This window comes from Corvus kubaryi, unplaced genomic scaffold (genome assembly GCF_017639235.1).
Source record: "Corvus kubaryi isolate FWS band 111438036 unplaced genomic scaffold, C.kubaryi_AGA036_p1.0 37387, whole genome shotgun sequence".
Classification (NCBI taxonomy): Eukaryota; Metazoa; Chordata; class Aves; order Passeriformes; family Corvidae; genus Corvus; species Corvus kubaryi.
Window position 1 is genome coordinate 11604544 of NW_024581129.1, and position 23263 is coordinate 11627806.

General features: G+C 37.1%; 1 protein-coding gene across 28 annotated transcripts in view; it reads right to left on the minus strand.

Annotated features, from left to right (window-relative positions):
- The window catches only part of RBFOX1 (RNA binding fox-1 homolog 1), a 1110759-nt gene that overhangs the window by 73222 nt on the left and 1014274 nt on the right, over positions 1-23263 (minus strand). For all 28 annotated transcript variants that reach the window (XM_042037784.1, XM_042037778.1, XM_042037788.1 and 25 more), the window contains 5 exons: positions 19853-19996; positions 17243-17296; positions 11993-12085; positions 10211-10271; positions 4634-4687 (listed from right to left, as the gene is read on the minus strand). In XM_042037784.1, coding sequence (XP_041893718.1) covers positions 4634-4687; positions 10211-10271; positions 11993-12085; positions 17243-17296; positions 19853-19996 — 406 coding nt within the window. The remainder of the gene's footprint in view (positions 1-4633; positions 4688-10210; positions 10272-11992; positions 12086-17242; positions 17297-19852; positions 19997-23263) is intronic.

The following is a 23263-nucleotide window of genomic DNA, read 5'->3' on the forward strand; positions in this document are numbered from 1 at the left end:
AAGAGAAACACTAGAAAGATGAAATGAATCCCAGGTGCTCTTACACTCCAGAAATAGATGCTTTAAGACATGAACAAAGAGAATTAGTATTAGCAAGTGTACAGGAATCCTGTCTTCCCCTGGATTCCTCTTACTTAAAGGCATGTTTTTATATATATTGCTACGGTAGTTCTTTACTTCTTAATTATATATAACATTATATTCCAAACTTTTGAACAAATTTTTGAAAGGAAGTTTGTTACAAAATCTGATTGTTGGTGGATGCTGCTGGCTTCCAAATCCAAACATGCCAAAAAGCTCCAGGCATCTAAAACTTCTCTGTCTTCTGAGGGCTTATGAAATAGTTAAAAAGGCATAGACTCTTCCCCTCTCTCATTTTGCATGATGGGGAAAATTTTGCCAGTGATCTTGGAATATCTGCCCAAGAAACTGGGTGCTTACAATAGTCTTCACTGGGTTAAGACCATTTATGAAGTAAATACAACTACTCAGCTACGTGGGATGACTTGAAACTACCTCCTGAAACTCCTAGAACTTAAGGAAATTCAGGAAAAATAATAGTGCCTTAAGGAAAAGGAGGATGGGATCTTCTAAATTCCACTGAGCTGTGCTCCATGACTAGCTCTAATGGTTCTTCACCTCTAATCATCAGTCCTTTTTCTCCACTGTCAACTTACAATTTTGAAATTTCTGATTGTTTGTTGGTTGTGACCAGATAAGAATATTGTCTCATGTGAGTCACTGTGAATTCAACTGTTCTCTGAAAGAGCATTCACTAGCTTTCCAGGTAATTTCTGTGACATCTTTTCCCCCACCTTGCATTTGGGAACTACCAACAGTGAGCCTCTCCAACAGGTATAGCAAAACCATTTTCTGCCAGGAATGACAAAGTCTTTTAAAATGGCCTTGCTGTGTCTCAAGCTACCTGCTTTACAGGGCTGATCTGTTGTAGTAACACAGGTGCAACAATATTCTATATTTCAATAAGGAGAGTGCAAGAGATTGCTCAAAAATTCATCATTCCAAAGCCCAAAAGAGAAAAAAAAAAGATCTGCAATAACTGAAAGGAACAACATGGAACCTGACTGTCAGACTGCCTGAGGCAGAAAGAAAGGCTCAGTATTACAGATAAAATATACACTATATAAAAATAAGCAGGTGAAAATGATATTATAACAAACCACAAAAAAAAAAGAAAGTACCAGAGCATACCTAGTAAAGAAACCCAGCTGCAAAGCTGTATTTTCCCAGCCATAAATGAATGTTTGGAGAAAAGAACAAAATCTAGCTTAAATAAAGGAAAACTATGGGATGTATTTGAAACTGGATGGATATACAAACAGATGAAAAAAATTATCCCAGTTTTCATGAAGACTTTGTGAGACAAATCATAGAGTGCTTGCTACAAATTTCCTTATTAGGACCTGCCTAAGAATTTAATAAATATTTTACTGGAAATGATAAGAAATGGATATCATAACTTCATTTAAGCATTTCTTTCTCATAAGAGGAAAACCCCCTTAAATAGTATGCTTTTATTTACTAGAGGGAGACTGTTGCCATAAATAATTTTTTTAAAAATTTCCTATCCATGAGCATATACAGAAAAGTGTAATTCTGTGCAAAGCTGGAATGATAAATGAAAAAAAAAAAGTCTTTTTCGTTTTCTCTGAAATATCGTTTTAGGACTTCCCAGCAGAAGGGTGGGAAGGGCAGGAACTGGTGGCCACCTGGGACTCTTGCTAGGCCTTGGAAGCGCAGCAGAAGTCTCCAGAGCGCCCTTCCCAAACGTGTCCCTGGAAATCCACGCCAACGCCACCAGTGCTAAAGAGCCACAGTGCCGGAGCGCTGTAATTTACTGCAGCATGAGCATTTCACAGGCACAAAAACAGCTCTGAAAGGCTACCCAGGAAGAAAAATCCATAGTGTTTTGTAAATGTATAGTATTTTGCAGTCCCCAAGCAATACTTTCTTGCCATAGTGTCTGTTGTGCATCTCAGACTCTCCATTTTTAGCTGTCACACATTTCCTCAATAAAGGTTTTTCTTCACAGAAGCGTACACTCCAAAAAAACCCTGAGCTGTAACAATCATGTCACTGGTCCTACTGTTTACCATTATCTTCAAGGTTTTAGGGTTGATTTACACTGTGTTCCTCCCTATTTGACTTTAATTGTCTGCTTCAAGTTGTCAGGACATAACTATATCTTAGATTTGCATTGCATTAGGGGATCTTCTCCTTTCTCTATTGATCTTGTCTTACGGAGTAATTTAACTCAATTCTAATTTTCCTGTGCATGCGGGGTGCTCTCCATCCAAGGAAGTGAGTTATGTGTATTCAAGTGGTGCATCTTATGAATCTTGTTAAGCTTTACCGCCTTCCAGCCCGCACTGATGGAATATTTAATCACAGAAATGAGTTGGCAGATTTGATGTACAATACGGGGAAGCCTCGCGGCTGCGGCTCCGCTGGCAATTGAGAAACGGGGGAATTTGCCATTCATCAGTGCCATCCTGACAGCTTTGTATAACCTTCTGTTTTTCACTTATTTATGAAGATTAAAGGTACTTTAAATCAACAGTTTCTCTGTAAATGTATCATCTTTATTTCAGAAGTGGCCAAATTTTTCATCATTTATTAGGAGCTAAAGGAACTTCTCACACTGACTGTGAAAAAGTTGGTACAGTTTTATCATGACAGTGCTGGAGACAACAATTAAATTAAACAAGTAGGACTCTGACTGTCTTAAAACTCACATTTCTAATTTTATAATCTTCAAATATTCAATTGCTTCTTCTCTAAGGAAGGTGGTGGAGGGACCCCAAAAGTAAAGGTAAGTCACAGCGTTCTAGTCCAACATGCAAGAATTGAAGCGCTGTTTTATTAATTTCCTAACAACTTTAGGAGATCGGCACAATTTTAACAAAATTGTTTAAAAGAAAGTTTAAATGTTCAAATGTGAGAAATAGCATCCTTTAGTCAATATAAACAAAATACATTTGACATGCATTAAGAAACCCAACAAAACCCAAACATAAACCTGCCTGCATGTATAAAGAGAAAAAAAATCATAAATAAATGACGTATCTTGATAAAACTTTCTGCAATGGTGTGGTGGAGTTTGTGTCATAATTCATAAAATTAAATTAATGCTCTTCTAATGGTAATTAAAGATTCTCATTAAGAAGGGCAAACACCTCCCTAGTGTTGGCAATAAAAATGCACTTGGGACTTTAGGAGGTTATACAAAAAAATCAATAACCTGCCATTTTATAATTAAAAGACAAAATAAATGTTAGGGAAAAGTCCAGTAAATTAGGAAAATTACCTTCAGGAGAGATTGAAAATATTGATTTTAATTTACAAACTATGTGAACTCTTCATGCCCTACTTCATGAGACAATTATAAGTCAGATTGTTAATTCTGCATACATATTAGAAAATTGATTACTGTACTATGGGAATATTATTATATTTGTCATTAACACAAAGTCATTTATATAAAATGACTAATAACTCTGACTTTCTAATTTATGCAGGTTCAGGGTTGGTTCACTAACTACTCAAACGAGATCAATGTTAAATTCCTGTTTTCAACATAGACACACATCAGCAAGGAAATAAATTCTGCCTACACCAAATATTGCAATTCCATGAATGCCCAGTTAGTATTTTTATTATACTGTGCCGTTTTTACCCTAATTGGAACATTTTTATCTATCTCTGTGGAGGCAGTTTTTTAACCACAAGTATCTGTTTGTAACAGTGTCTTTTTCAACAATTTTCATCTCTTGGTGACCCTCAAACTAACAAAAGTTTTTCAGCTTTGTCAACTGGAGACTCGAATATCACCATGAGTGGAGATTCCCCAGGTTCTGCAGGCAATCTCTTGTTAACAACCTCCCTGTTAACAACCATCCATGCAAAATGTTTTCCTGATAGCTGTTTGTGGGCAGCATTCAAATTCCTCTAGAATCAACTGGGTTTCAGAGTACAAATAAGTTTATTTTCAATCCCGTTGCTAAAGCACAGTTAGAAACTGGTGCTAGCCATGACTGACTCCCGGCAGACCAAACCTGATTCTCTTTAACTTCAAGTTGCAACCAGGATCAGAATCTGGTCTTGGTCAGGTGAAGATATAGATTTAAAATACAAAAACATCAAACTGAAAAACTACACATAAAATTTAAAGAAAAATGCTCACGAAAAAATTATGAATGCAAATACTCTATACCTATGTATGTCTACATACATATATGTACAAAATATATGCATTTTTTCGTAAGATAAGATTTTTTTGCCGTGGTTCTTTACTAAAGAGTTCTTGGAAGAAAGTGACTGTACTGAAATACAAAATAAAATAAAATCTAATGTAAGACCAGAATATTGCAGTACACTTCATATTATCCTATCTACTTTCCAATAAAAAGGTATTCATATATCTTCTATAGAACGTTTCGTATGCCCAGGTAAGGTAAAACCTTGAATCACAAATGTATAAATGACTTGTAAATAATGGGAATCACACAAAGAAACCAAGCCTCACGCCAAACACAGATTCTGTACTTTTGCATGTTTTAAAGAATACTAAAATCAAACATGGGCAGTTGGACAATCATAGAGCAATCCTTACCTGCATAGAACTCTGGACTATAAACTGCACCAACAACTGGATTTAATTTCCAGCCTGCAGCAAACAAAAAAACAAAACAGTTAATATTGCAATTAGCGATATTAATAACAACTATTATTACTAGTACTGTTACTACTATTGTATAGAAAATCAAGAAAGATCACTGTAATTAAGTTTTATAGGCATCTTTGATTACTGATCTTTAATATCTGAGTCTGAAGTATGGAAATAAGTCATGAAACAAGGCATTCTCCAGACACGTGGTACTGGAGTAAATGGCCAGGTGAATTACCTTGGCTGAAATAAACATGGATTTACTCCTTTAAGACAAGGAATTAAGTCAGCACTAGTTCAGGTATCCCCATACCCTCTAGTACAGAGCAGATGAGTTCTTAGCCATTGTTTTGGCTCTCTGGTTACGAGCCAAAGGGGCGAGAACAGTTCATTCTCTGGACACAAACATTTCCGATAAACCTTTGTTAGCAAGGGCTATGGGGTGACCAAGTAATTGGAGCATTTTGATTCTACCCTGGCAAAAATGAAAGCACAGCCACAGAACGGAAATGTCTGTTGTGATAGGCAGGAGATGCTCTGTATGATCCAGTCAAATGCCAGGACTTTGTTCCTGTGTGTTTGTACCCCCGAGTGCCTGTGCTGGCACAGGACAAGGGCAGACACACCCCAGGAGTGGCTGTGCCTGTGCTCAGAGCTGATAAACACTGAGAGCCAGCAGGGGAGAGAATCCTGCAGCCACATCCGGCAGAACTCTCGGGGGGTACAAATCAGCCACTGCCCTGCTCTTAAATAATCACTGTCCTCCCACTACTGGCATAGAACAACAGCACAGAACTCACAGATCTTCTGCACCTGTGTTCTGGCCAAACTCCCCATTACTGCTTACACTTTACATCTGATGCAGCATACCCAGGCCGGCTGCAGACACACGGGGTGTGCAAAGCATGGGTCATGTTAAAGACAACCAGGCTGGAGGAATTGGAAGGGAAGGGGCAAGGGAAGAGCATGAGAAAGTGCTGCAAACTCATTAGTGTTCTCAGCTGTGGTGCAGTGCCAGTTACTGTGGTTTGCTCAGCCACAGGTAGATCCGCTCCCAGTTAAGTGCAAACTCCACAGAACATCCCCCCACCCACATTCTCTTTTTCCTTAAGTGAACAATTATTTTGAACTACTGGAACTGAAAAATTAGGGCTTTTCCTAAAGCACATTCAAATCAGAGGAGTGGGGAGCACTTTTTTAAAATGGGAATAAAGAAAAAAAACCTGAGCAAAAGCATGTTGTAAACTCCAGAGCTATGGTACTTAAAATAGAACTTAAAACTTCTTCTGGAATCAGAATACAATCCAGACACTGGCAACAAGGCTTTTCAAAATCACAAAGGCCAAGATTAGAGGAATTTAAATGCACACTAGGTTTATTTCTGCCTTGGCCGTATCACGTAATGCAAAAAGCACAGCGGAAAATCATAAAACATCAAGGCATTGTAAGACTGAAAAAGTGCAATGCAAAATCTCAGTAACAAACAAACTATTCCTACCCTTTCAAGTTACCTCTATCTCATCCACAGTAACAATTTACGGCTAACTGTTCAGTCACAGAGGGGAGGGGGGTTTTGAAAGGCAACTCATGAATAAGTTCAGAGTTAGCAGCTTTGCATGACACCTTATCTGCAGAAGTGGCTACATTTGCTCTGTGTACCCAAAACGCAGTTAGGGAAGCTAAAATACCCAGCCAAGAAGGGCTAAAATGTGTTTCCTCCTGAAAATACCACATGAGTTTTACCTGATCCTTCAATTTTACATACTATAGGATTACATTTAGGAACATCAGATTATAACATATCTCTTAGCCAAATTTTGTGTGATAAAAAGTAATTCACATTTTGAGACTTTCGGTAAAAATCTAACTTTATATATGTTAGGGAATATTCAGTATTTCAAATTCAATATTTCCTCAGAAGACCACTGATCAACACCACCCAAAATGAAAGATTGGACAGAATTTCAGATCTGTCAGCTTTTGCTGTCAAAGCAGCTGACAGACATCTCTCAGCTTTAAGTTACACTAACAGTGCCACAATTTGTCTGAGAGAAAGAAAAAAAAAATCTTGGAAGACAGAGATTGTTCTTCACAGCTGAAAGGCAGTCTCATATTTCAGCTCCTTACCACTCTCCCAGTGATGGCTGTCTCATCTAACTTTTTGAAGTCTATGGAGGAAATACTTCATTCATCGTGAAAATAACAGTAATTAAACTTAACTTTATCTTGTCAGCCAACAATGTGCTGGCCCATAGCTGTGTGGGTTAATCAAGTGTGATGGGAGTTGATGTATCCGAGCGAGCAGCTGCCAAGTAACCCTTTTGCAGCAGCTGGAGGAGGCAAATTCTCGGCTGTGAGTGTAATTTTGTGCATTTTTCTTAGTGTCACAATATTAATCTCATTCTCGAGTTGAAACTATAAAAGCTCGAAACTTAAAAACCAGCCAGGGGAAGAAAAAACCCTCTGCCTGACCCAGCTCCCCAGGCTGTGCAGTCATCCACAGAAGCACATGTCCAGTGTGCTGAAGGGAAAGAAACTATCTTGGGGTAACAAGCTGTGGTAGAAAATGGGGCACAGCAACACAGAGAGATTATTTTTCTTCACAGACCAGAGAGGCCACCATGGCCAGAGAAAGGCTTGGGTAGGAAAGAACCCTGTGATTCCATTTCCTTCCCTCCTGTTTGCTGCCCAGGTAGGGGGGGGCAGGGAGTGGGAAGGAATTTAACTGTGCTAATAGGCACTAGATGTGATTTTGAATCTGTATTTAGAGCAACAGAAGGCTCAAATCCAAAGCATCACCAGTATAAACTTTAAAACATAGTTATCCTTTTACAGATCTCTGTTTCATGTTTCTCCTTTATTGCTGCAGTTCTCTGAATGTACCTGCCCATAATTCTCTGTACCCTACAACCCTTGGATGAGCATCCTGAACGGCAATATGGGCATCAGAAGAAAGTACAACTGTGAACAGGATAGGCTGGAACATCTAAAAATGTCTCAAATATTTTTGCCAACATGTAGCATCCCTGACACTGAATTTCTTTGAAAAGAGAAGGCAGTTGTACTTCCAAAGCACAAGGTGAGCCATCACAATCACCCTGACTGATAACAAACCCACGAAGCAGAGCTCTCCCAGCAACTGCTCATTTGGGGAGTCAAAAGTCACTGGAAAGCACACTTATTTCAAAGACCATTTAGGACACAAAAGCAAACCACTTATTTGAACGAAGCTATATATATTAAAAAAAAAACAATCAAGATTTTGTGTCTTGAAATCTACTGACTTCTGGAATCCCATTAGCAACATGAGCCCTGTTATCAAACAACCAGCTGTATTCAGGAATGAAACACAAAACAGAGTGTATCTTGTTTTTAAATTAAAATAAATATCAGTTCCTGACATTTTGATAGAATACAACATGTGCCCCAACTACCTTTTGAATACCTGCCAACAACATGCCAGTCACAACACACACTTTGAAAAATAAAGAGAGGCACTAAAACGTAAGTGGTTCTGAAGCAAACAAAAAGGCATGTGCAAACAAAATGTTTCTGGCTACCTGCATCAGAAGAGTCTTTCAAATTTTAATGTGCAGGTAGAAAAACTGGCCTTACAGTTTATTTAAAAGATGAGACCTTTACTTTAGACAACAATAATCTTCAATAAATAATCAGCTCCAGCACTGGTTAATTCCTGACAAAATGATAAAGAACGAGGCTCGCACCATGCCAGGATGACTGATAGTATAAACACTGATGAAACTAAATAGCACCTTACACGTCTGCACTTCATTCCTTGTTGCTTGTGATGATTATGCAAAAGGGATGTGATTGTCCTTGTGTGTTTACTTTAGGGGACTTCAGACATTAAAAAAAAAAAAAAAAAAAGTAAAAAAGATTAAAATAATCAAAAGTTATGAATTGCAACCAGAGGTCTGCTTGGTAGATACCTGGCAAAATGTGTGCATAGGAATATTCTGCATGCAACACCTTGGATGTCTGGGATCACAATAAATAAATGCTAATTCTTTATGCACTGAACAGGGTATTTCATACTCTTGGTGAGATCTAGATTGGATGGAACAGGATGGAAAATGACAAACAAAACACTTCAACTCGGAAACACTTGACAGCAGATTAAAAAATGAGAATGTATGACCCAAGAAATCCTGCAGTGCAGGGCATGTACATGGTTAATTTAGCTCTGTATTGCAACGAAATCTTATGTGATCCAGTCAAGCCTCACGTCTCTCTCTAGATTCACTGGGATGCTTTAAAACCAGTAAAAACCAAGGAGATTTTCCCAGCTGTGTAATTTGCCAAGATTCACATTTACAAAATGAGGAAGAAAACAGTTTCTAAGAAAGCATGAGGAATTTCAGACCTTTCTTCTCCAGATCATTTTAACTGGCTCAATTATCACGTCACATGAAAACCATCCCCGTGTTTTATTTTTACTGCGTCATGAAAAAGTGATGAGCCTTTCATTACAATATAAAGCCACTGTGTGCCCTGGGTTTTAGTAAAACCTCACTAATGAGACCTCAAATACAGAAAATATGATCCATTGTATTTCAACATGGAAACTAATCTAATCTACCCTTGGGAAACCTTTGTGTTTCCTAAACATTTCATCTGCTTTCTACCAGACGGGAAAACCTGAATTAAATTGAAATCAAATACCAACAACTACACAGTCTAGTAAAACTGAAAGCACAATTGCAATTAACTTCAGTTCACATGTTATTGTTTGACATGGCTGATTTAGGAACTTGTTTGAATTTGAATTTTCTGAACCAGCAAATGCACATTTAAGCACGTGATCAAACACTCCCAAAGGAAACATTTAAAAAATGTATTGTTTCCAAACCCCTCAAATAACTACAGATTATTAATGTGTAACAAATAACTATGGATCATTTATGTACAGCATTACACCAACTTAGGTTAGTATTAGAATGAATTTTATTTTTAGATAGCTTGGAATTTTGATTTTTCCATGGGAAAGGAAAAAGCTGGAAGCACCACCCAGTAACAGTCTGCCCTTCTTCTATCAAATTGTCAAAGGAGGACACAGCAAATGATCTTTGACTGGATGTGTGTTCTGGTAGTAAAAGGGTCTACAGGAAAGACATTCTTGCTGGTCTCCCTACCTCCATCCCCCAAACCAAGTTCAATCCTCCCATTAGCTCACTCATCACTACATCAACACTGCACAGACCCCGTAGAGAACATCACTTTCCTATCAGGCCCATTGTCCTACACAAAAGCCACTGGGGTCAAACACTGGGATTCCAGTCAAAGGGATTCTTGCTCTGCCCGCCTAGCTGTGAATCAGCCAAGCTCTACTGAGATGGAATTCATGCCCAACCCCATCATGCCTTGGGACTCAGAGCCCTGGGGAATGCAGGAGATACAGAGTGAGACACCTCAGGAGCAGGTGAGGGCCCCCGTTGAGCAGGACTGAGGTTTGGCTTTGGCATGCAAGGACGTTCACCCAGAGCAGGGGGCTCACGCACTTACCGTTCGTGTAAGGGTTGACGGTCTTTTTATTTGTCATTACACGAGCTGTGGCATTATTTACCTAAGCACATAGAACAGGGGATTAGAAACGGTTACAGGGAGGGCCCGTGTCACTATTAAAGGCATGCATTATTACTGCTATTAGTCATGTAAAAATAAAATGCAATTTAATTTATAGAAGGCAACAGGTGCATAACAAAATCATACTATTTATAATTACATTTACTTTCATAACCATTTTAACTTACAAATCATTTCAATAAAGCAACATCATATCATTTAAACTTTAATAAAAAGACATTAAAAGCAAATTAAAAGGTACTGCATAATTTAAGACTTAAGAGCATGCTTGTATTCCATGATAACACTGATACAATAAATACTCAAAACAGAAAAAAAAAAAAAGATTATATGAAGGAACATGCAGTGGAGTAGAAAGGAAAGAGACAAGGTACAAGGAAACAAAGAAAATGTCAAAAAAGGGACAAACGAATTTTAGCAGTGTGCAACATAACCCTTTAGAAGAGAAGTACCATTGGAAAAGCAACATCTAGCATTCAACACTTGGAACAAGAGCCTTTTTCATTGCAAGAATTAACAAAATCATTCAAGCTTTAAAATCACAGCTAACAAAAGGATAAAAAGAGGGTGCATTATTTAACACAATATGGAGTTAACAATCTGAGTAAGATGTGCACGAAGTCATATCCTCAATCCAATCAGTGCCTCCCAGGCTTGCTTAAAACGTACACTCAATTACAGGCGTACCAATATATAGAAAAAAATGTAGCATCAAGAAAACTTAATACAACAAGTCAAAAAAATTCACGTGGTATATCAGCGCTAAATACGTGAAACGGCAGATGGACTTCTCCACTTACCATTCAGCACCATCGCCAGCATGGGTATGTATACAGTTACCATGGTTACTGAGAGTTTGGTGAGGGCCCTAAGCGCTACCGTCGAGGGGGGAAAATGAAAAGGCAAAATATGCAACATCTTACTCAAAAGACGACAGCATTTTCAATTGGTAATTTTTTTTTTTTTTTTTTTTTTAATCTAACAAATACGACTGAGGCAGTGTTGAAGGGGATCCAGTGGCATGGAAATGCATGGGGGGTGTTTTTTGGAGGTGGGGATGGCTCAGGCCACCCAACCAAAAGAGCCTCATGGCTTCGTTAAAATTAAATGTGAAAATTGCTCGGTCTCTAGTCTGGCTTTGTTTCTTGTACATCTTTTGGATGCTTCTTACCCAATCTGAATTTTTTGAAAGCCACTGTGGATCCCACATCAACCCTGCAGCAAAAAAAAAGAAAAAAAAAAAAAGGAAAAAGAGAAAGAAAACAAACAAAAAAAAGAAAATAACAACCTTTTGTTTGTTTTTGTTTTGTCTGTCACACTTTTTTTTTGTTGTTGTTCTCAATTTTTTAATTTTTTTTTTCTTTTTTGTTGGCTGGTTTTTGGAATCTACTGCACCCATTGATTTACAAAACATCCAAAATAATAACTTCAAAATATTAAAGCTTTCTTTTTTTTTTCCAAATTCTGTCATCCACCTTTCAGCAATAATGATAATAATAATAATAATAATTACAAAAGAAATAATAATAAAAAACCCAAGTAAGGCCAGATTCTCTCTCTTTATATATAAATATATATATAAACAATGGGAAGGGGAAAGGGGAGCACACAGAAGACACCAATGATGCATCTGAAACAACAAATGAGAGTGAAGCAGACATTTATAAAAAAGATGAAAAGGAAAATATTTTGAACATGCACCTCGATTTTACGGCCCTCTACCACGGTGCCGTGTAATTTCTCCCTCGCCCTGTCCGCATCAGCACTATTTTCGAAAGTTACGAAACCAAATCCCTGCATGCAGGAGGGAGAAGGGGGGAAAACAACATGCACATTATTATTTCAGTCAATGACCACTTGTTTGCTTATGTTCTCTCTCTTTAATTTAATATTTTCTTGTCCTTGCTTCATTTCTGTAACATGCAAATTAGAAAAATTATAATTGTATTGAGATGTGCAATAAATAAGCAACAAATGTGAACAAATTTTTTTTTTTCTGTCATCAGTTAGATAATACCCTCTGAGAAAGTCAAAGAATGATACCAAAAATACCTTTCTACATGTCACTACAGAGGAAAATAAATCTAACAATAAGAAAATGAAATTAAAATAAATTACAGTGTCTTCACATAGAAAAAAATGAACTAATGAGAAAAGAAAATGAACCACATTTTAATGACATGCAGATATCTCAACAAAATAAAAAACATGTGCACAAAATTCAACACTGAATGTCAATATACTCTAAACATTGCCTACTTATTCATGCTGTTGTGATCATAAGAAACACTGTTCCCATGCAACACTAGGGTAACTTAAACTTTTGTCAAACTATACAGCCTTTACTTATTTTTTTATAAAAGGAAAAAAGAAAAAAAAAAAAAAAGAAAACCACCAACAAAACAAAAATACTTTCAGAACAAAGTATAAACTTTCTTGTATTAACAGATCAAAGAAAATTACATGATGTGAATAGAAAAAGAAACTCTGATAAAAGAAGAAAAATGCAAACGTTTTAAATAAGTTTAACTGCTTCATTTACTTGTTCTGCATATTATTTTCCACATATAGAACATGCAACTGGTAAACCTCCAGAATCCCACCTTAGTGGGACAAATCTGAACTTCTGCTTATGACAAACGCCCTTCTTTGTAATACTAGGCTAAAACAAACATTTCAAATCCTACTAAAATTCATTTTATGTCCTAAGTTAAATTAAACACTGTTTAAAATGGCAAATATTTTGGGAAAATCTGACCACGAAGAACATTTTAGAAACATACACCAACCCTTTGAAGTAATTCTTGCATTAGCACTACAATGCCTTTGCATGCCTCCCAAAGTTATCCGAACAAATGCTGCTCTACATCCCTGCGCTTTCACACCCAGAACCATTTGCAAGTTGCACGTGGTGCTTTGTACACAGCCGGTGCTCACAGAGTTTAAGTGCTACTAAAACCGGTTTTTTTAATTTCTATTTTAGCCTGAAGTCCGTTCTGCTGCTGAGCAGTCAGCTATGCACCACAGCTCCCCATCTCCCTTTGCTAAGTTTGTCAGTGTTCACCCAGTTCCTCTCTGCAGTGCTACCTGTTATGCAAAATGACTGATTTAAAAAAAAAAAGGGGGGGGGGGGAGAAAAAAAAAAAAGGGGAAGACGTTTATACAGTCATTTACACAAAGGGGAGACCAAATATCAAACTAAGGCAAAACTGACACCAAGCAGTGAGAAAAGGAATGGGTATGAACTACAGAACTAATTAGTCAACCGTCAACCAAAAACGTTAAGTAACTCTCAGGGTAATTCCCTGGTTTATTTGGGTTATTTTACCCACTCAAAGAAGTCAGTTATTTATTCCCATTTATAACGCAAAAAGTGACGTTTATGTACAGCAGTGGTTTCTGTTTCGTTCTCTCCAAAGCAGCTTAAGCACAGCTACTCTTTTTTCCCCCCCTTATAAATCCAGCCTGAAGCCTGAGCTCCGAAGTGCTCTGTCAGCAGCTGCATCTCCAGCTGAAGCCATTCTCAGAACACCTGATTCCACACATTTTCTCCACACCACTCTCCACAATTTTAGCACAAGGCCACAACCTCACTTGCTAGAAGACACTGAGGATGTAACTCTTTTCCCCAAAGCACCAGGAGTGTTGAGAGAAAGTAAATCCCCCTCCTCAGCACTAATCTCCATGGTTTAGATGCCTGTACAGGCTTTTCTGATACCTAAAACCACCCTCAACTTTAAACTTTTATTTCTTCTACAACTGCTCCTTCCCGCCTTGTTAAAGCTCTGTTAAAAAACCTCCTAATTTAGAATGCCATTAAGAAAATTTCCCAGCAAAAAACATCACTGGATCCATGGATCTAAGCAGCCTAACTTCATTCAATAGCAGAAATTCCCCCAATTCTGTTTTGGTTTTTTTTCCCTATTCTCTTGCCTGAGAAATTGTCCCTTCTCAGAATTGCAAACATTTGGTGGGAGTTCAGTCAAAACTTTCTGACATTCTCCTTAGCTCACAGCACTACCAGTTAATTTTTGTTCAAACAGCTAAAGAGAAAGATAAAAACCTAATTACACTAAAAAATTAGAAAAAACATACAAAGTGGAGCTACAAGCCAAGATATGATAGGAACTTCAAAGATTCTGAAAATAATACTCATTGTAATTTTAAAATTTCTGATGTTGTACTTATTGTCATAATCAACACTACCTAAATTAAGCTCTTACTATGCAAATCTTTAACTTCACCTGGCTGACAGAGAAACTCAAGAACAAAACACAGATTCACCCATCACACATTCAAATACCTACATGAACCCTTTCGCATCAATTTAATATGCAGCTGAGTTAACAGCTGTATTCTATTAACTGGTAATGCAAATATATGCATTTTATTTTTAAAATCTGTCAAATGATTTAATAATAGCCAAGTTAGTGTGTGAGAAGGTTCTGATTTAATTTGGGAGGCACTTTGGCGTTCTTATTTGAAGAAATAGGTGTTAATATAATATACACTAGATACATATTAATACACACATAAATAGATTTCTGAATGTATATACAGAGCTGTTTAGAGCATTGATTTAATAACTGATAGAAAATGGTCAAAAATTCAAAAGTCATCAGTGTTGTCATATATTTTAGCCAAGCTTTCTTCATTAGTATTACACATTCAAACAAGCAGAAATTTGTAGTATGAAACTTGCATTATTTGAGGGTTTTCTCTTATGGAAGGACTCCCTTCTGCAAAATAATTTTATACTTTATGGTGGAGTTCTAATGTTATGTTTTTTTGAATATGCAATTCCATTTTTCTTAACTATTACGGCATGAGAATGAGATTACTTCTGTTGTTTTTGCAAGAAATCGTTTAAAACGTTAACTGTTAGAATAAAAAGAAAGAAAAAGAAACAGAAACAAGAACATATTCTAGCAATTCTTATGCCAAACTGCAGCTAGAAACAAATTTGAATTCTGATCCTGCAAACTTTGTTACCTGTACTCAGTCTGAAACCACTTAGTAGTCCTTTCAGTTTCAGTGGGATTTTATGAAAACATAGATAAGCACTGCCAGGAATGGGACTTTAATCTGGTGCATCTTAATTCCTACAGAATGGACACGAAATGATCAGATTAAATAAAAAAAAAAAATAGAAAAAGAAAGAACAGAAAAAAGATGTCCCTCTCATTCCTAATATTATTTTCCTTAACTTTCTATTTAATTGAGAGAATCTAAAGATACTTCTGCAAATCAGAATATCATGTAGCTATACTTGAAATAACTCTGACTGAGGTGAGAGCAGCAGTCCTGAGCTGTGAGAGGCATCCCAGCCCTGCCTCAAGCACCTTCAGCAGCTCCCCTGGAGACAGCTGGGATGCAGCACTGATGGTGCAGGAGCATTTATTAACAACAGGCTGACCCGACAAAGGTTGTAACTGAGGCAGAGATGTTAAAATCCAGCTAGGAAAACCTTTTCCTTCTGAAATCCGTTCTAGGATCTTGCCTTTGGCACAAGGCACTGGGATGTTTCAGTGCTGCAAGGTCAACATCAAAAAAGCTCAATTTGGAAACACCTCCTTATGCCATCCCCCTAAAACTTTAACAAAACCTTACACTTAAGGAGCCCAGTGCAGGTGTGGTGGTTAAAATCCCCACCTGGGTAAGATTTAGCAGCTAAACAAAAGTTTAAACTCCTACCACAGGTGCTCAGCTCCACCCCATCAGCACAACCAGCAAAGGTGGCCAGTGGGGATGGCTTTGGAAACTGGTGGGACTATCCAGCAGCAGCAGGTTCTGGACAATCTATATCTTTTGCAAACATTATTGAGCATCCATAATTTAAAAATAATAAATTTTGGCCAGAGTAGGAGATTCTGAGCCACCAAATTCCATCCATTTTAGCTGTTTACTGAAAAAGTGATGAATGTTCCAACTGAATTTGCGCTGGTAGGCAAGGGGAATAATTAATGTCTGAATAATAAACCAGGAGATTTCAGCTGTTCCATTTAAGTTTAAAAAAAAAAAGTGAAGGCTTTATTTTCAGAAAATAAATATTAACAGAATTAAAATACATCTGATTTAAGATTTTTGATGTATGTGATTCTTAAAATATGACAGATTACAGTATGTCTAGAACAGGAATAACATTCCATCGCTAATCATAAATGATATATGAGCTACAGGAAGATTGAAACATTAGTGAATAAACTTTTTAGTGGGTCTGACATGGCAAGAAAAGGAAAAAAGATATGCATATGACAGACATAAAGCCCTGTAATGCAGCTGATATCATAGGTGAACACACTGGGTTACAGTTTTGCACCAGCTGATGCAGTCATAGCCATTCTATCTTGCTTTATTTCTTAAATACTGAATAAACTGAAGTATGCATTTAAGGCAAAGTAATTTTGGAAAAAAAAAATTAAACGTTTCCAATACAATAAGAACTCTATTAATAAAATAAATGCTAAAATAGATTTTTTTCAAAGGGTTGGTGTACTAAGGCTTTAACTAAAGAGGAAAACATCTGCACTTAATCAGGAACAATCACATATTTTCTCAGCTAATCACTAAAGAGGATAGTTACAAAGTATCATCATCATCTTTCATTTCAATAAAAGAAAAAAATACCTGTACTAATACAAACCTACCTACAAATATCTTTAACTATGGACTCATATAATAAATGAAATAATTACCCTTGAAGAATAAGGACAGCAAAAATCAACATTCTCATAAAACAGATGACAGTCTGGAGTAGTTAAAATTACCCCCTTTAAAAGATATGAGTCCAATGATTTTCATACTGCTTAGAAAACTGACTGACAGCTCAGATGTTCTCACTAACATAAAATTTCAGACATTATTTTATCACAGCAGTGCAGTTGTTTCCTTTTACTCATATAAGTATTTTAAACAAAACAAAATAATCCACAGGTGAATTAAACTGCTTACCTTTGAGCCTCGCTCATTAAAAATAATTTCAACATCTAAGATTTTACCAAATTGCTGCAAAGAAACAGAAAAGTTACATGAAAATAAGGTAACTTCAACCCTTCTATCACATAGAGTACAAATGTTTGTTTCAGAAAATGGTGCAACACTTTAAAAAAGTTAAACAATATAAAACCAAATACTGTTAAACACAAAAGAAGACACACTAAAAGGAGTCAGATCAATATTACATCTCAGTTGTGTGCATCATTATGCTCGTTACAGTCATTCCACAGAGGAACATGAAGCTCAGTGAAGCCCCCTGACAGAGAGGAAAGAGCATTAAACCATGATCACACTGAAGTCAAAGTCCCAAATTTCTGGATTTTCCAGAAAAAAGTCAAGGAGTTTGGTTACTTCTGCCTTACAGGAATAGGATTAAACCAGGTGGGAGTTTTGTTGCTCGCTTCCAGGACTGAGGATTTCTTTCCACCCTGCTGAAATCGGTAACCATTATTCCCTAAGAAGTTTTGCCTTACTGGAGCATAATTTGAAAAACTAGAATGGATACTCACTTTGGGGGGATTTTTTCTCTGCTCAGAATTGCATTTTTATCATAATATTAGAAGTAACTGTTATTGCCATTGACCTTACAATAGCACTGAATTCCCTAGATGTTGTTTGCACACACAAAAGCTGAACACAGCTGCTTGTCCCCAAGGAAAAGACCCTATTGGACTTGGCTTAGGAAGAGAATAAATGTTAGAATACTTCCTGTTAGGACACGTTTTCTGAGGTGACAATGTAATGCATCAGGGGGTCATTTCTGTTATTTCAAACGTCATTAGCATGTAGTATGGATCAGTGTTAGCACTGGTAAGTGACCCAACATCTTAAACAAAAAGGCACACATTAGAGGCAGGGAAATGGACAGTAACCCAACAACAGTCCCAGGAACTGCAGAAATGAGCCTATACAACAGTCTTTTAAGATATAATAAACAATTACAGGCTGGAAAGGACAGTATTCCTTCTCTAGCTTATTAAAGAGTTTCAACCTGGTCATCAAAAATAAACCATCACTTGGTATTATTTGGCTTATTTCATGTTCTTGCATTCATCATTAATTAATGTTTTAACTGCAGCTTCAGCCTCGATGCGGAGATGGACTTGATATTTAAACAATTCTCCTCTGTTATATTCATGTCCATGTAAAAAGATCATCTGCTTTGTGTATAACATGGACATGATGCAGACCTGCCAAGTTTCATATGACATACTTCAACTGACACATGCAGAAATGTCATTTTTCTATCCTTTCAGAAGCTAGAAGTTTACTGTGATCAAGTCATTCTGGAAGTCAGCTGGAAAACTCCAGCCCTTCCCCAGTGTCAGTCTTTTGAGACCTAAGACTTAGAAACATTAAAAGGAAATGTAGTTTTTATTCATTTATAAATTACAGTACCTAAAAAAAAAAAAAAAAATCTGTTTCATTTAATGTTTTTTTCAAATAAAATCTATTTTAAGTGGTTTGTTTAGTTTAAATAAATTACCGTATTTTTCTCTAGAGGGTCAATTATTATGCCTTCTGCTATTCTGCTGATGAGCTGGAAGCTGCGTTCAGGGGAGGTAACTTGTACCAAGTCAGATACAGCAGAACAGTCACTCATTTCCCAGTACTACACCAGGATTCTTTTTCCAGTGACTGTTTCCTTCAGAGGAATAAATATTAAGGAACACAGTCTTTTGACTCACATACAAACACATTAGAAGAACTTAAAAATCTAAACTGAATGTGAAAGATGCAGAGAAGTACAGAGCCATGGAGCACTTGGTGCTGCACTGAATAACCAACTGTAATGCAGGAGAGAATTCCAGTTTAGTGAGGCAGAATAAAGAGAGCAAGAGTAACATAAATACTCCAGAGTCCTCGCTTGGACTCTAATAGATGATCAAGTACTATTTCTAGATTATGCTTAGTGGCATTTCAAACTAAACCTGAGAGCTCTTGGGTCAGGGAGTAGAAACACAGTCTAACCTCTCTCAGTTATAAATCCTATTGCTGATGGCATGTCCAGGGCCTGTGTGAGACACAGGGGATGTGCTAGAAGGCACCTGTGGCCTGGAGAGAAGCACAGATTGAGAGACTTCTAGAAAAATACTAACAAAAACCTTCAAAGCCTACAGACCTACAAAACCTGTGGAGATGGATGAGGATTTTGAACTTTGTGCTGAAATTCAGCCCATGCCTTCCTTTTGGGTCCCTTGCTCATGAGGTCAGGCATTGACCGTTTAACATCATGCTCTCCAAAATCAATAAATGCAGGCAGATAAATCCAGATGTGTACAGCAGCAATATGTATGCATGTAATATTTTAAACCAACACAGACAGCTTTCTGTGAATGTAGTACAAAACACCCAAGGGCATCACATACAGCAGAATCAGTGTAATTTCTTTTCCCAGTTGCGACTGGCAAATCAGATGTTTGGTTGTACATAGATTAAAAGGGAATCTTTACTGCAAATGGTTAAACAGCCTCAATCAGATGCAGCCCTCACGGCTGCCTATAATAGAAAATACCTATTGCAATGCAAATGTAAAGAAAGCAGAAATAAATGATGAGCACTTACACCAAACATTTGTCTAAGGTCTGGATCCCGGAATCTGAATGGTATATTTGAGACGTGGAGCCGTTTTGGCTGTGATTTGTTTTCTGTGTTTTCAGAAGATTGTGTCTGTTGCTGGCCATCGGTCTGTGCTGCATCATCTGTCTGCTAAAAGGGTAAAGCAAAATAAAGCACACTGTAAGTATTTCTGGCATTTTTAATACAAGGGGGTGGGTGGGCTTAAATTCTGGAAAAAAAAAAAATACTAAAAAGCAGTTAAATCTGCTCCAAGGTATTGAGGAATACCAGAAGTTTAAATACATTAAAATCAAATCCATTTCTGTATCTGTCTCAACAGCATACATTCTCAGTGATAATATGTGTTTGGAATAAACTGGAGAATAAGTAGATTATTATTTGTAGATTTTCTGAGCTATTTTTAAATAATGAATAAATAGATCTCCCTACAAGACTGTAGAAACTCCTTTAACTTTTTCTGTGTTTGCCAAGGTAAGGAACTGAATCTGCAGTCCAAATTCTGCCTGCTAGCAGAGCAAGCCAGACACTTTGAAATCAGATTAGTGCTTTCATTCAGAGGCCACTGGGACTTCTCCACAAGAGGCAGGTAACACATCTCATCCCAGCTGCCGTTTCATAAGCACTGCTGATGGGCACTGGAAGGTCATTCTGTCCAGATAAATGGTGACCATTATGGAAAAGGCCTTGAGTTGTGAGAGGGAACAGAAGTTTAATCAGTGATGAAGGTTGCCTGACAGAAAAGTGAGACACAGAAACAAAGTTTTACAGATTCTCTTCTTCGCCAAAACAAGGTTATGCCGTGGTACTTCCCACAGGGACACTGTTCCCTGGTTTTAAACTTCTGCTTTAAAATTGAAGGACATTGCCATGTATTATGATTTAACAAACAAATTATAAATCCCCAGTGAGATTAAGGAAAAGAATATAAAATGGCCCTCATCCAAAAAGTAACACTGACCAATGCTGGTCAATCAGTATGTTACAGAAATTACTCATCTCTGTTCTTTAATTACATCCTACAGTGCCTAATTAATTACTGCTTGTACAGCACACAGTCATTAGACAAGATTCTGCATGGGTATGTGAAAACAGCACAGTCATACTCATCTGCACTGGTAGAGGGGTTTGGAAGAATAGAAAGGGAAAGAAAATAGTTGAATGAAAAACTACAAGGATGATCTGACAGACATTACTCCATTTGCTCTGGCCTTCCTCTTCCTTCTGACCCTGCTGTTTTCCTAAGTATTCCTCTTTCTCTTGTGTTCCAATGTTACATTCAGTTTGTCTTTCTGACTTTTTTCAATTGAAGAAAAAAAAGACGAAATTGCCCATTTCCTGCTAGTATGAAATTTCTTTTAAAAGGCAACAGTTTAAGCAACATAAAAATGCTTAAATAAAATAAACCTTACCACACAGTTTTAGTACCCACAAGCCTGGTGAAGAGGAAGCAAAAGAACTCAAACGGAACACATCATTTACATCAGCAATAACTACGTATAAATTGAATTGTAGCAAGTTAAATTCAACAATACCTTCCCTAGGGAATACAAATGTTCTCAAATTAAAAGTATTAACATCTATATTGCCAATAATTCTGTGCTAAGAACACTTTATAAATAAAGGTTCTCATTTCTGCAGCAGCTTCAGTCCAGCAGCAGCATCTTTGATATTTCATGGGATAGGAAGAGACTCACACAAACACAAACTTTTGTGTGCACTGAAGAAAGATTTACAAGTGCTCCAAACAAATAATGGGATCAGATCAAGCGTAAACCTAAAACTGAGTCAGCGCCACCACATCTCTTTATCTGCTACTCCCTGAACTCACAGGCAGGGGCCCACAAACTAAATAATTTATCTTTATAAATATTTTGTGATTTAAATAGAAAATATGGTATATAGCTGTCAAGAGACAAAAATGTTCCATGCTAATCTATTGTTATCTAAAATCAACTCAAAAATTTCAAATTTAGATTTTGAAGTAACTGTTCTATCCAGAGACACCACAGAGACTATTTTCTACCTTCAGGCATCAAAGGAGAGAAATATGAAAGAAATTTGGTATGTGAGAGTAGGTGGGAGATGATAGACTGGAAACTCTTGAAATACAATACCCCAGAAGAATGTGAGGTCAATTACATTAATCTGAAGAGAATTAAAGAATTCTGAAGGTGCTGTTGAGCTTCAGGAAGAGAGGGAGCCCCAGGAAGAAATTATATAATCAGTGTCCGGTATAAATGCAATTTGAAAAGAGTAATCTTTGTTCATTGTATCAATAGAAATGAGGAGTAGGAGGGGTGAACTGTGCACCACAAACATCCCAAAACACTGGGAGAAACTTCCCTAGTAAGCAGCTGAACAGACTATGGTCAGCAAAATCCAGTGAGGTTTCTGAAGATGGTGTTAAAATGGAGCTACAAATTATGGGTGAAGAGAATAAATCCAGGTACTGTTATTTTCTGGGCCTTTGGTTGGGTTTACCACTTTTAAAAATCATTTTTATTCTAAGAAGCCTCAAATTTACACTCTCAGCACAGAATGTCTCAGAGTCTGGGCAGCGAGGACTGAAAACCAGAAACTTTAGCAAGTCACTGTCATCAACAATTCATACCTGTCCATGACCCTCAAGATCCCCGGGGCAGAATTAACAGGGCTAAGCCATTTAAAACATATTAAAAGGCTTGGCAATGTATCAGGCTCTTTACAAAGCACCCAGAAATCCACGGGCATGCCTGGGAGATCTGCACAAGGATAACTGCGAACTGAAATTGGAATGTGAAGATTATGCAAAAATTTCCAAGTAACACACCAAGGAGGTAAAACACACATGGGACAGAGGACAGGCTGGATTTTGAAAAATCCCAGCCAGGTAACTTTCAGAGCTCTGTGGACTCACAGAACCAGAATGTCATTTACCTTAAACATACATAATACATTTCAGGAGAATATCTTCACTGCTAGAGGACCTGAAGTTTTATATTCCTTTAAAAATTAACTGAAGTTAGGACGTGGCATTATCCTTCCTCCATCCCTGCAGTCTTGCATGCAATCAGACTGCTTTCTGGTCCCTATTCCATCACGTATTTGCAATTATAAAATATTAAAGAATCTTAATATATGATAGTCTTAAAACCTATAATGAAAGTTATAAATACAGAACGCAGAAATAGAAGACCAAATTCTCACTTACAGCAAAACAAATTGAGGTGATCTCCCTTTACTTCAGTGAGGTACTGAAGGCTTAAGTGTTAAAATAAATTAGAATTGAAACCATTCTTACAGGTAAGCAAACCCATCTCAAAGAGGGAATTTCAGAAAACAATTTTTTGGTTTTTTCATATAAGATAATAATATAATAATAATAATTTCAGTATAAACATTTGGTATCCTTTTAAA